At 49.6% G+C, this 13,880-nt stretch overlaps 1 protein-coding gene across 8 annotated transcripts in view; it reads left to right on the forward strand.

The window, feature by feature from the left end:
* Window positions 1-13,880, forward strand: part of Agap1 (ArfGAP with GTPase domain, ankyrin repeat and PH domain 1) — a 459,873-nt gene that overhangs the window by 279,372 nt on the left and 166,621 nt on the right. For all 8 annotated transcript variants that reach the window (XM_036173288.1, XM_036173289.1, XM_036173290.1 and 5 more), the window contains one exon: window positions 2,858-2,962. In XM_036173288.1, the coding sequence (XP_036029181.1) occupies window positions 2,858-2,962 (105 nt within the window). The remainder of the gene's footprint in view (window positions 1-2,857; window positions 2,963-13,880) is intronic.

The raw sequence follows: 13,880 nt of genomic DNA on the forward strand, positions 1-13,880 counted from the left end.
TTGGACAGGTTCCCCCAGGCCAACTGGAAAAGGAGGCCCCACCCAGCCCTGTCCCTTGGCTAAGCTAGAATTTCTTGGTAGCTGAAGAACATCTCTGTAAACTGTGGAGTGTGAAATCGGTGCCTTACCTGCAGTATATAATCTGACATTGCTCTGGAGGGAACCCCAGTCATAGGTGCCCACTGAGAAGCTAGGTGCCAGCTCTTATATTTGTGCTTCAGAAAGGGGGAACCAGCGGTCCCAGACGGTGGCTGAGACACTCAGGAATTTCTGCTGTGAGAGCAGGTTGTTCACTGTAGCTGGGAACTATGGAATTCACGGCCCAGTGTACAGGCAGGGATAGGAGGCCTGCCGCTTCACTGTGGTTCCACATGTCTTTGCCTGTGTGGCCAGGCTTGTCTACACAGGAGCCTGTGTTCCTGGTTCTGCTGCCTCTGGCCTGTGATTGGTGGGGAGTAAGAGTGCTCAGGGAGGTCAGGTCCTGGGCCAGTGCTTAGGCCACGGAAGGAGGTCTTCAAGGTCCTGCTGGCCACAGCCAGGACATATGAACTGGAAGATGAGGACCTTAGCCCCTCTTACAACCTCGAAGGGCGGAGGTCAAGACAGGCATGCGGAAAGAGGTGGCCCTCGGACAGGTCGCTGTTCTGTTCTTCAGGCCCACTACTCTTACAGTGTTGAGCTGATCCAACTGAGTGAAGCCACAGTGCCCTCCGAGGAGCAGTACGATTTATTCATGCTTGTCACCATTTGTGTGTTCCTTCCTGGTAATGGTATTTTCATAGCATCAAAACAGATGAGCTTGGAACCAGCAAGATGGCTGAGCACGTAAACACTCTAGCTGCCAAGCTGGTGACCCAAGTTCAATTCCTGGGTCCCACATGGTGAAAGGAGAGGCCTGATTCTTGCAAAGTGTCCTCTGACCCTTCAGATGCATGGACACGCTCACACACACACAACATACATGTCTTCTCACCCTACACACACACATACACACACACACACACACACACACACACACACACACACACACACACACTGGCATAATAAATAAATGAATGTTAAACATAAAAAGTCTTTTTTAAAAATGGATCACTTTTTTCTGCTCCCCAGATAATTGTGAGGACCTCTCCACGTGCCTCCAGTCTGGCCAGTTCCTCCTCTTTTCCTCTGTAGCCTTCACTGGCGGAAGGATAATTAGGAGTGTAGGGCTGGCTCATGAAAGTGCCCACGAGCCTCCCAGAGGAGTCATGTTAGCCATCTGCAGGCGCTTGCCTGGGCAGGAAGGGAAATGGCCTTCTGAAGCCTGCAGCATCCCTAGTCTCCCAATGGCATTGCAGTGACCCTCTGCATTGTTGAAATTCCATCTGAAGTGGATGATGGGAAATGTGAGCCCGCTGGAGAACTTGGGTGTGGCTTTGTGTTGCTGGGTGAAGAATGTCCAGGGGAGGGATGTGAGGCCTGAAGGGTGTAGTTGGTTTATCATTGTGTCATGGGGTGACTCACTGTTGCCTGGTTATTTGTTCCTCTCAGGGGAGCTTCTCTTGCTTTGGTGTGTAGCATCAACATTTTCCTGTGTCGGTTTTTGCCGCGTGCTTTCTTTACGTGATAAAATCTTAACAGAGCAGTGGCCTTCCAAAGGTTCCTTTGTGGGTTGTTTGGATCTCCCATTATCAAGTACTAATGGACCAGATCCCCTTGCTGGGATTTGGAGCTTGTTTATGATCTGAGTAAACACCGCTGTATTCTCACAGTGTTGATTGACATGTGGGCTCCTTCCTGTTACTTGTGCAGGCTGACCTGAATTTCTCCCACACAGAGGGAGATCCCTGGAGAAGAGCAGGATCAGGAAGGCAGAGGTTGCCTCTATGTTCCCAAGGAGTCAAGATGTATTTGAGAACCTGTAACTTCCTGCTTCCTAAATCTGGCTGGATTAGCTAGTGTTAGGTACATGCCTTCTCAGCCATTTTTATAATCCGGGCAGTTTATTGATGGACCGACCGAAGGTTTCCTCACTGCACATGGACAGAATTAGAATGCGCAGGAGTGGGCACACCTGGCAGAAAAGCTGCAGCTTGAGAAGCAGGGGGATCCCAAGGCTGGAGTGTTGGCCTGACCCCCACTCAGGATGGCCCATCCATTGTCCTCACCTAGGAAAGCTGAGGAACAGATGCAAGGGTTGCTAGGACTTGGCACTTAGACCAGGAACACATCCACAGCAGCCATCCAGGGGAGGCAAGGCCACATCTGACTTCCCAAATATGTTAGTTCCCAATTCTGAAAGCTTTCCCAGAGTCACTAATGGGACGCCATTAAAAATAGATTGAGGTGAATTACAGCTCACCCACCCAATGTTGTTACTAAAGTTTGCAAATGGAATTTCAGTTTGAGTAAATTTAAATCCTGTGAAGAAATTATAACATGAAATTGTCATGTTTGTAAAATTAAGGGGAGAAGATCAATGTTTGATCTTGGGGGTCTGTCTTTAATATGATACTCCTGGCGCCGGGGTTCATTGGTTGGGTACTTTCCTCAGATGTACAGTGGTTTTAATTTCCAGTGCCCCAGCAACCAACAAGCAAAAACGAAAAGCATCTTTCCATTAGACATCTCCCACTTGCTATGACTCGGTTCTGTGGGGAGTTTGGCGGACAGCCAGGATGTCCACCGCAGCTGTTCATCCACGGTGGTAGCGAAGTTCAGCTCTCCCATCACCTAAAAACCCAAATTAAATTAAACCCAAGGATAACCCCCTCGAAAAATGCAAACCCCAAAGAAAGTGGTTGCCCGAGTCCCTTTGTGTCTGCTAGCCCTTTCTGCACTCCGTAGGACCTTACCTCTGGCTGCTCTTCCCCCACAGGGCATGCTGCTGAAGAGAAGCGGCAAGTCGCTAAACAAAGAATGGAAAAAGAAGTATGTCACCCTGTGCGACAATGGTGTGCTGACCTACCACCCCAGTTTACATGTGAGTACAGCTCCACGGAGCAGTTAGCAGTACCCAGGGACCTGAACGTGGGGCAGAGCACAGGGGAGGGGGGCCGCGAGGCCAGCCCTCTGCCTCCATGTGAAGAGGCCAGTGGTATTAGGTCCCCTGCGGTGTCTATAATGCAGTCAGTAACTCGTAACTGGGGCTCCTTTAGCCCAGGTGTCTTGCTCTCTTGCCCCCTTCACCTGTTAATCCAGGACTCCCCGTTCTGTAGTGGATTACAGTGCCAGGTGCACAGGAAGTTTTAAATGGGAGTGGCAAGGTGGGGTAAGCCGTGAGAAGCCTGGAGAGTGTCTGAAGACCTAAGCTACAAACGGTGGAATTTGACCCCAGGGCCCAGCTCTGAGCAGCTAAGGGCCAAGCCGGGCCCAGATGTCGTTCACCATGGTTTTCATGCTGAGGTAAAGCACAGACAGTAACTCAGAAAGCGGGGATGTCACCTTCCCTTTGTGATTTCCATAACATTGTGAAGGCAGACCCAGTGTTATTCTGACTGGAACCCAGTCATTCTGTCCACAGGGAGCGCCTTTAAGGTGGACTGTCCACTTTGCTTCCGTGAACTCCTGCAGAGGTTGAGAATTAAAACCTACACCATTAGTCATTGGATTTTACCACTCTTACCAAGATGTTACCTTTTTAAAAACTGAAATACTTTGAAATTGCAGTTGTTAACAAAAAGTTAAAAATACACATACTGAGCAGAAATTGAAAGCACTCCATGTGATTATGAATTCTGGGAGTGTGGATGCCTGTGTCTGCGTACATGTGAGTGGTGCTTCCACAGACACATCCGGCAGCCTGCTCACCTCACTAATGATAGGTCCCATGCATTTCTCCATGACTGCAAATGCATGGGACCATTTGGGTGTTTATATTGTGTTCCACTATCCCACTGCATGAGTGCTTCAACAGTATCTCAGAACAAAACAGCAACAAGACATTTGACACCCCTCCCCATTATTATAAGTAACTCCGAACAGGCTTCCTCCTGATAGCTGTGTCTGTCTGTCTCCCTGAGACAGACTCCCAGTCATCAGTTTTCAGAGCTGTAAGGTCTACATGACATTACTGGTTAGAGCATACATTGTCAGATTCCTGGGACCCACATGAACATTTATCTCCCCAAAGAACCTTTGGAGAGCTGGGCAGTGGTGGCACATGCCTTTAATCCCAGCACTCGGGAGGCAGAGGCAGGCGGGTCTCTGTGAGTTCAAGGCCAGCCTGGGCTACCAAGTGAGCTCCAGGAAAGACAGAAAGCTACACAGGGAAACCCTGTCTCAAAAAACCAAAAGAAAAAAAAGAATCTTTGGTGAGGGGCCTTCCCCTACAACACTCAAGAACATTCGCCTTTAAAAAATCATTTTCCCTGGCATGCTTGGTAACACGTAGTAGTGTCCTCCTGTAGATTGTTGCTGGTGTTCCTCCTTCTCCCCTTGGCCTCGGGCAGTAGCTGTACCTTGCAGAACCACACTAGAAAACACCTGCTTCAGTCCAGATCCCTGGCTGCCTCGTAGCACTGATGAGAGAGCCCGCCACGCCTGGCTGTCGTCCCACCCTGGATGTTTTGACTGGACAGCAGGGTGAAAGCATCCCCGCACAGCCATCCTGTCACACACCCTGCCATGGTCAGCATGTGACCTGGGAACAGACCCTGTCTTAGATGAATTTGCCCAGGTGCAGGCTGGTACAAGCAGGTCCTGCACAGGACTGAGGTGGGTTAGACTAAGATGGACATTCCATAGAGTGAGGAATTGAGTGAGTCCCCCCCACCCCCCCGTGGTGTTTTCAGTGTGACAGTGGACATATTGGTATGTACCTCACCCTAAGGGATATGTGTGTGTGCACATCTGTGTTTATAAGGTACATATGATAGATGTCTTTGTAGGTTCTTGCATACTCTAAAGGTATAACTGTATCCATGTGTAGAGAGATGTTCTGTTAGATGAAGCACTGTGTGGTTCTATGTCTACCTTACCTTGGGTAGAGATTTGGTTCTCCAGATGGCCTTGATGGCAGAAGGATGGAATGCCTGTTTCGCCCATGCCTTTTCCAGAACTGCCCTGCTGAATGCCTGTTTCTGGAGACCCACCTGGGACAGGGTATTGGTGAAATTATTAAGGCCACTCCACGTAGTTAAAAGGGAGGTTTATTTTGTGGGGTACTTACAAATGAGGGGGTAGGTTACAGGGTCTGGCAAGGGTATAGCACAATCCGGCGTTGTTCTCTGGAGAACTCTGCTCGGTCTACCTCCAGCGTCCAGAGTCCGGGAACCAAGAGCGTGAGTTCTTCCCGATCCTTCGTCTTCCGCTTCCTCCTCTGCCCCGCCTTGTGGGCGTGACCATTACCAAAGCCTCAGTGGGGGTTGGAACTTCCAGGCCAATGCTGGGATGGCTACCCACTACAACAGGGCCCATGCCTTTTCCAGAACTGCCCTGCCTAGGGGCTTTGTGCTTCTTCAGCCCTCTGACTCTCAGATTCCATCGCTAAGCACACACAGCAGGGCCTTTGCAGGCCCTCCCCATCCCTAGAGCAACCCAATCTATAAGGAAGGTGGCCCTGTCAGAAACCAAAGGCCTCATTATCAGCTCTGGTGCATCATGTGCCTTAGAGAACAGAGCTGGGACTTGGTGACCAGTAATAAGTCAAATCTGGCTGGTGGCTCACCTTCTTTCTGCCCTGTGTTTAACCAAGCCTACACCATACTGCCTCTGTCCTCATGGAATATATGCAAGAGGACTACTCAGTTTCCTGTTGGGGATCCCCGTGTCTCCAGAAGAACATTCCTGTCCAGTGATCTCTTAACCATCACCCTGCCCTTCCCTTCTGCTACCTTTCTTGGTTTCCCCTTGGAAGCTGAACTGGCCCTGGTCCTCTTTGCTTGGTTAGTGGATAGTGGAAGGCAGGGCACAGGAGAAGGAAATGATGGGGAACTTGTACGAAACAGTGGTTTCCAGACTGGTGTGTACCACAGTTGCAGGGCGCTTGTGGGGCTCCAGATGCTGAAGCTGGAGGGCAGCTTGGGGAAATGCCCCCTACTTACCACAGGTTCAGCAGTGGCTCAGCACTAGGCGTGCTCTGCACGGACTGTCTAGAAGTTGAAAGGTGTGCGCTGGCATCTAGACCCTACAGCTGTCTTTTCTGGAAGCCCAGAGCATCACTTGCAGGGCAAAGTTGGTGATACTGCCCTCAGGGTGGCTTCTAGCCCCTCGGGGTGTGGGACCCAGAAATTCCACCAAACTGAGCTAGTGGAGTCAGATAGCCAAGGAAAAGCCTTCCCCAAAGATGGCAGCTGCCAAGGGGAATCACTTAGTTACACGCTTGGCCTAAAACCGGAGTCCCCCAAAACCACTCTGTCCCTTCCTCTTTCTTTCTCAGCTGATGCTAAGTGAATAAAATTGAGAACCCAGGCTAGTAACAGAAAGAACACTCAACCAAAGTAAGAATGAATGCTTTTCCAGGAACACGGTGCCCTGGAAGTTACAGGGGTCATGGGCAGTCTGCCGCCCTGCTCCAAGACAGACCAGCCGAATCTGCTGCTGGAGATTGTCCTCACAGCTCCAGACATTTAAACTAAAGCAACCAAGAGAGAGCCTGATAGCACCATGGGGTATTCACTCTGAAACCTGCTGGCGCCTTAGGCTATTTACTTAATGGCTTGTTCTTTTGTAGTTTCTGTTTCTAGATAGATAGATAGATAGATAGATAGATAGATAGATAGGTAGGTAGGTAGGTAGATCTCCATCTTGGGGGCAGGAAAATGACTCAGCTCTAAGAGCACTGGCTGTCCTTCCAAAGGACCTTGGCTCACTCAAGTCCCGGCATCCTCAGGGTGGCTCACAACCATCTCTAACTCCAATTTAGGGGATCCAGCACCTTCTTCTGACTTCCTTGGGTTTGTGGTACACAGACACACATGCAGGCAAAACCCCTATGCACATGAAATAAAATAATTTTTAAAAAATTTAAATCACTCATCTCTAAGACCCCCAAGATCCAGAGCACTTAGCTGCCCTGAGGAGGAGATATATTTGAAGGTCTCATGGATTTAAGACTCATTGATGGATCCTGATGGGGTGGGTGCAGGGCAGTGTGTTGTGAGATCCTTAGGTCCCCTTTCTGTGGACTTAGATATGAGCCGTAGGGAGCACCATGATGGAAAAACTGGAGAGCATAATGAGAAAGAACCTTAGCCCTGGGGCTCTGCAGCACAGCATGGCCACCTATTCATCTTCTGTGTCCGGGGGAACAGCCACGTGCATGGCTGACGATCCTGCTCTTGGAGTCGGCTCTGTCTGGTGGTGTTCCTAAGTGGGCCTGTAAGAACGAGCCCCGAGAACTATGGGTATCACATTATGGGACCCTGGCTGAGAAAGCATACTGCAGTGGGGCCCAGCTCTGCCTGCCTTGCCAGCCGCCTGGCAGCGGCACCCAGATCTCCCCTGTGTATCAGACCAGCCTGGTGTGTATGAATTGCTTCGTCCTTCTTCGGATTCTGTTTTCCTCCTTCCTGGTACCCTCTTGAAACCAGATTAGCCGTGGTGTTTTGTTTGTTTTTCTCCTTGATAAAGCAAGTTGGAACTGAGCTGGAGCAGGGACACCTTTTACTCTACAGATCCATTAGCAATTGGGTGGCTGGGGCGCTCTGGTTATAGCAAGGGATGGTTACGTGTCCTGTGAACCTTCGGTTCGGTCCTTTTCTGAGTCAGTAGTCAGTGACTCTGGAAGTTGTCATCATAATGCAGATTTTAATAGCTCCAGATTTCACAGGCAGACAGGAAGTAGCTTGACTAATACAGCATCAGAAAAGGGTCTGAGATGGTTCCTAACGAGATCTTCTGAAAGACATCTTTCCAGGGAAAGAACCTGTGTTAGCAAGAAACTCCTCTTATAGCCCCCCCGCCCCCCGGTGGTGCACACTGGCCGTTCATCACTTGGAGACTTGGGGTTGGAGGAGCCTGACTCTCTGGTCATGCCTCCCCACAGCAGCCCACATCTGCCAGCATGGACCTCCCACTTCCTGAGGTGGACAGCATGCATGCAGAAATCAGAAAAGCTCCTGCCTCGACAGCAGGGTCCTAGGTGCAAAAGACCTTATTCTTGTTCCCACATGGGAAGCCGTTTGACAGGGAATGGCTAGCCTTCCTGTCTCTGACATGGGTGACACACTGCTTCAGTTTGCGTCACTTACTGTATGATTTTATGATTAGTGGCTTTTCATCTTGTTTCTCCATGAGAAGCACCTTGTAGCTCTGCGCCATTCACTACCATCTGTCTGGCTGTGCTTTGCACAACTTCACTCAGTGTTGGGGGGGCAGCATTGCCCAGAGTGTGGATATCAGGGTTATGTAGCTTTGTAGGGTCCTTGCCCCAAGATGGCCTGGGTTCCATACCTCACTATGTGGATCTTTGACCACAGTAAGTGTGCACAGTATGATCTATAGTGGAGTCACTTAGTGGAATGGGGAGAATACACACAAACACATACATACACACACACACACACACACACATGCGCACACACATGCACCCACCACAGCATAGTGGCTCACCATCTGAAAGTACTGTTACAATACAAAGAGCCTCCCAGAGTTGGATGTTATGTTATAGATATGGAAGGTTGGGATCTCCCTGCCAGCAGTCAGTATTATTCTACTCTGAGCCACCTGTTTGGGAACAGAAACCATTTTCTAAATGACAGACCATACCACAACTGATACTTCTTTTGAGTTTCTGTGTGTGGTAGGAAGCAGACGAACATATGGCTTTTCTGGGTCTCCAGAGTGCATCCTCATGGGGCAAAGCTCCCTCCATGTTGGGATGGAGGTTCATTGTTGGATGTCCCTGAAACATATGCCATCCAGTGTTCTAGCAGGGGCCTGACTGTGGGCCATAGTGGGTGGAGCACACCTCAAAGACCTTGATGTGTGAATGTTGTCCCTGCAGGCGCCATGTTAGGTGTGTAGTTTCCAGTCCTGAGACTCCATTGGGAAGAGATGGAACCTCCGGAGGGGTATTGGGGTCAGGTTCTAGAAAGAGGATATTGGGTCTAGTGCCTTCCTGATTCTCTCTCTGCTTCCCAGAGTCATGCAGTGACTATTCCCCCGCCCCATGGTCCCACCAGGTCCCACAGCCCTGCCCTCAGGCCCAGAGTGGAACTGTGAGCGGAAGCAATTCTCCTCTTACATGAACTTGTCAGGAGTCACGGGGACAGAGGAAGTGTCGCAGTTACCACCCCGAACTCGTGGGCCCCCTTTCTGCCTCTGTAAAGTTTGGCTGCAGCCTGTCGGCTCTCCAGAGAAGAGCATCATTTCTGTGTTGGCTTTTTCCCTCTCCTTGTGGAATTCTCATCTTTTCCTTCTTTTTCCCTCCATGTAGTCCTTCAGACACGACCACACCACAGCAGCCCTCTGCAGCCTTGAGGGTGGCGTCCTGGCTCCTAACTCTGTTTTCAGCTTGGTCTGCTCCTCTTGCCTCCGGCACCTCTGAGCCTTCTCTCAGCGTCCCCTACTTGCCTGTCTTCCTGCCTCCACATCTTCAGGAGCAGTTGCCTCTGCTAGGATGATTTTCTGTGCCCCCACCCCTGGACATGCCCTTCATCAGACATGTTGAAGTGCCCTTCTGGGAATGTCCTCACCCTGCGTCATGGGGTCCTTTCTCTGTTCTCTTGGCTTTTTTCAAAACCAAATTCTTCCCCAGGACTGGGAGCAACTTGTGGCCACAGGCCTTGTAGATAATGCCACCAGCATATCTCTGGTGTCTGTGGGTGGGTGGTAGGGTTGGGTGGGTAAATGGATAGAGGGGGTGGACGGAGTAAAGTGATAGGTGGGTAGAGTGGGTGGATGAATGGACAGGGAGACAGGTAATGAGAAAGGAGATGGGTTGGTGGGTGGGTGGGTAGACTGGTAGGTAGAGGTGAGCAGATGGTGGAGGAATGGATGGCAATGTGAGCAGGTGGTGGGGCGAGGATGGATGGATGGATGGGCGGGCGGGCACAGAGTGCACCCACACACTTGGCCTGCCCATAAGTCTGCAGGGGTAGAGTTCCTGAGGTCATAGAAGAATCCACCCCATGGTGCCTTTAAGCAACAGGAAGATTACATAGCCCCTTGTAGACTCTGTTCTGTAAGGAACTGGTGTGACTGATGGAGAGGAACTGGAGGGTACCTTGCTTTGCTTTTTAATTGTAGTAAAATGAGCATAACAACTGGGCCATCCTGGCTACCATTAAGGCCCTCCGTGGTGGACTGCTTAGCTGGCGTGTCCAAGGTCTCCATGGTAGGGTCAGAGCAGGTTGAGTTAATGCATTCATCCTCTGGGGAAAGTGACTTGTGACACCACAGGGGAGAAGCGTGGAAATGACTCTTTCAAGCTGGAGATATTCAGTGTTAAGCTCTACTTGTGGGAAAGTTATAGAAATGTTTGTACTGTGGAATTGCCCAGCCTTCCAGGGCTCTGCTTGAGAGAAGCCATGGGACATTGTCCAGGCTCAGTCGTGAGTATGATGAATCATGGAAGTCTGATAACTCTGTTGGCCATCCAGAATCCTCTCTCCAGCCACCCCATGGTCACACGGTCTCCCCCAGGACAAGGGAGATCTTCTACCTGTGCTTTGGGTGATCTGGTAGATAGTTTTACCTTTCATCCAAATTACTTGCAAAAGCATTTAACCTACGCCACACCCGTGGAATGACTTTGATGTCACAGTGTCGGTGCTTTGCGGGGATATCTGCAACTTTGACTGGGAAACAGGCCCCCGGGAGACCCAGGCTCTTTGTACACTTAGTTAGTCTTTGTGAAAGCCTCATTTTCTCTAAGGAATTTGTTTGTTTGTTTGTTTGTTTATGCTGCTCCAGGTCTTGGGCAGCATTTAAGATTTAAAAATAAAAGTGAGGCTGAGGATATGGCTCAGTGGATAGATTACATGCTGTATGCAGTGGGAACACTTGAGTTTGAGTCCTCAGAACCCATGTCAAGCCAGGTACAGGAGCCCACATCGTAATCTGGGGCTTTTTCCATGTGATGGAGACGGGGGGGGGGTCCCCCCCAAAGCATTTGAGGACCTAATGTAACGCCATCAAGAACAATAAGAGACTTTTTCAAGGTGCAAAGTGAGGTGTACTTGAGGGTAACCTCTGAACCCCACATGCATACCAGGGCATGTGTGAGCCCACGTTTACATGGACACAGGCGCACATCGTATACACACCAGATTAAGTAAGTGCAAACGGCCGAAATAATGTGCCCGCTCCCTTGCAGCAATCTTGATGTTGATGAGGGTTATTGTGAGTGGGGAAGACTGGACAGCCATGTCAGAACTAAGCCACAGATGTCCGAGATTTCCAACTGAGCTGTTTCCAGAGGTGAAAACTGTCTTCTTGCTTGTTTTAGTAAAATGAAGTAGATGTGTGTGTGTGTGTGTGTGTGTGTGTGTGTGTGTGTGTGTGTGTATACGAGAGAGAGATAGAGATAGATAGAGAGACAGACAGAGAGAGAGTAAACAGACCACACTGTGTGGCTCATGGCTCTGAGTCTTTAAGCTTCTAGAAGACTCCAGGAGACATTGCCTTATCAGTACACCAAATGACAGCTCACATGGCGACAGCCATCCTTTGTACCCAATTTGTCTTTCTTTCTCTCTCTCTCTCTCTCTCTCTCTCTCTCTCTCTCTCTCTCTCTCATTTTTATTTTTTTGCCTTTTAGTGTTACAAATTGTGGCCAGAAATTCCCCCAGAAAGGCAGATAAATCAGAACCCTGCGTTTTCCTGTGGTGACAGTCACCACCGAGGTCTCAGTGGGAGAGGTTGGTCGAGGGGGGTAGCAAATGTTCTCCCTCTTCTTCTGCGGAATTGAATTTCATTATTCTATTTTATAAATATTTTCTTCTATGGCTCATAACCTGATTGCCGGCTTGTTGCTAGGGTCTCACAAGGTGTAGGGCGGGGTGGCACTGGCGAGGCCCCTTCCCATCTGCTCAGGTGTGCCTGTGGCCCCAAAAGGAAACCAATCAAGGTGCGATTTATGTTCATTAAGTGCTTGTCAAAACTGAAAAATTTTCTAATCAACAGCAATCTAGCTTCGGCCCCCTCAGTGGCTGGGAGGGCCGCCTCTGCGCCGGCTACTTGCCTGTTAACAACTCTAGGCTAAGAAACCGCTGATGATTACATTAGGCTAAGCTGCGAAGTAAATGAACCATGTCTTATTTAGGTGCCACTAGCTTCAGAGTCTCCTGCCCCGCAGGGCACTTGATAGCGTTTTATGGCTTTAAAATTAGCGTAGCCTCCCGGTTGCTGCAGGGTGCAGCCTGTTATGCCTCTGAACTCAATAAGCAAAGGGAAGGGGCCTTTTGTTTTTCCCCCTTAGTTTTCTGGGGGGTTTCTGCCCTTGCATTTTAGCAGGTTTTAGTTTGCATCTTTTCCAGACAGCGTTTTGCAATAAAAATGTCTGACTGCCAGATCCATGCTTCCCCCACCAAAAAGAGGAGGGGAGAAAAAGTAGAAAATGTCAGCATTTCAAGGAATTTTTCCCCCTATACTGTAAAGTGAAAAATTGATTCACAGTCACCCCTAATGTCTTTTCACGTCAGAACTGCTATCTAAGGTTCGGAATAACACCTTTAGCTCAAGAAATAGCTGAATAAAGTGTAAGAGGGGAAGTCAGTGTTTTTCTTGGGAAAGTGCAGTGAGAGCATTATTTATTAAGAGCTCCAACACTATCATCTACGTGGACACATAGACCGGGATACCAAAGCAGCCAGCCCCCCCCCCCCCACACACACACACAGCAAATGAGGAAGTGGTGATGGCCCCTGTCACTCTGGCTACTCAGTAGAGACCAGTTCTCCAGTGGAGGGAGAGGAGAGGCCATGTTGTCTTCCAAACATAGTGCTGTGCGGGAGATAAGATCTTGGAAATCATGAGTTACTGTGCCTCATGCAAGTTGGAGCTGTCTGGGGTGCTGTAAACTACCTTGTGGGCAGGAAGGGCAGCAGGGGAGCTTCTGAGAAAGTAGCTCATAGAAAGCTATGTAAACAGATCCTTCTAAGCAGGCCTATGTAGACGCTTAGAAATTAGAAGTACTTCAAATCTGTGTCCGGCAAAACGTGCCTACATTGGGACCTTTGAGTGCCCCCTTAGGTCAAGTAAAGGTGAGACATGATACCCTCCGTTGTCAAAGCCTGCTGCTGTTCCTAAGTGAGTTCTTCCTCGTGGAGCATCTCTTCGAGCCAGTTTATCCCGTAACTGTCTGAAGTCTTCAAGACTTCTGGGCTAGCCAGACACCACTGTGATGAACACTTCTGTAGAACTCACAGATGGGAAGATCCCCCACTGCTCTGCTGGTATTTAAATATTGAAGTCCTCTACTAGCAAAGGACACTACCCTGCCCTTGCAATTTGCTGTGGTAGAATTTGCCCTGCCCTCAGAGAGGCCTGCCGCTCCTGAAGAGACAGTCTTTCCCATAGCACAAGCATTTGCCTGGTACAGACTAAGTTTGAGCACGCATGGTTTGCAACTGGGTAGTATTCAGTCGAGCCTCAAATGAGGAGGCGCTGGATAGAGTAAGTCAATCAGGACGGATACAATCAAGGGGCCAAGGGTATATTCATAATTCACTGTGGGATTTCCTGCTATTTTGATTTATATTACAATAACCTATCCCCCTGGGCTAATGTTGGACTTTTGCCCACCATGGTTGGATGCTGGCCGGGGTATTCCACAGAATGAAGAGGTTTGCCCTGCCAAAGTGCAGGAATGAGCCCACCATTGTACTGTTGTAGGAAAAGTGTGCTGCCACTGAACCCCAGCCATGTTCCACCAGCCACCATGAGTGCCATAATGACCCAGACCCAATGAGGCTTTCATCAGAGAAAACACAGTCTCCTGACTGACACCTTGGTCT

Source organism: Onychomys torridus, chromosome 23 (genome assembly GCF_903995425.1).
Source record: "Onychomys torridus chromosome 23, mOncTor1.1, whole genome shotgun sequence".
Taxonomy (NCBI): domain Eukaryota; kingdom Metazoa; phylum Chordata; class Mammalia; order Rodentia; family Cricetidae; genus Onychomys; species Onychomys torridus.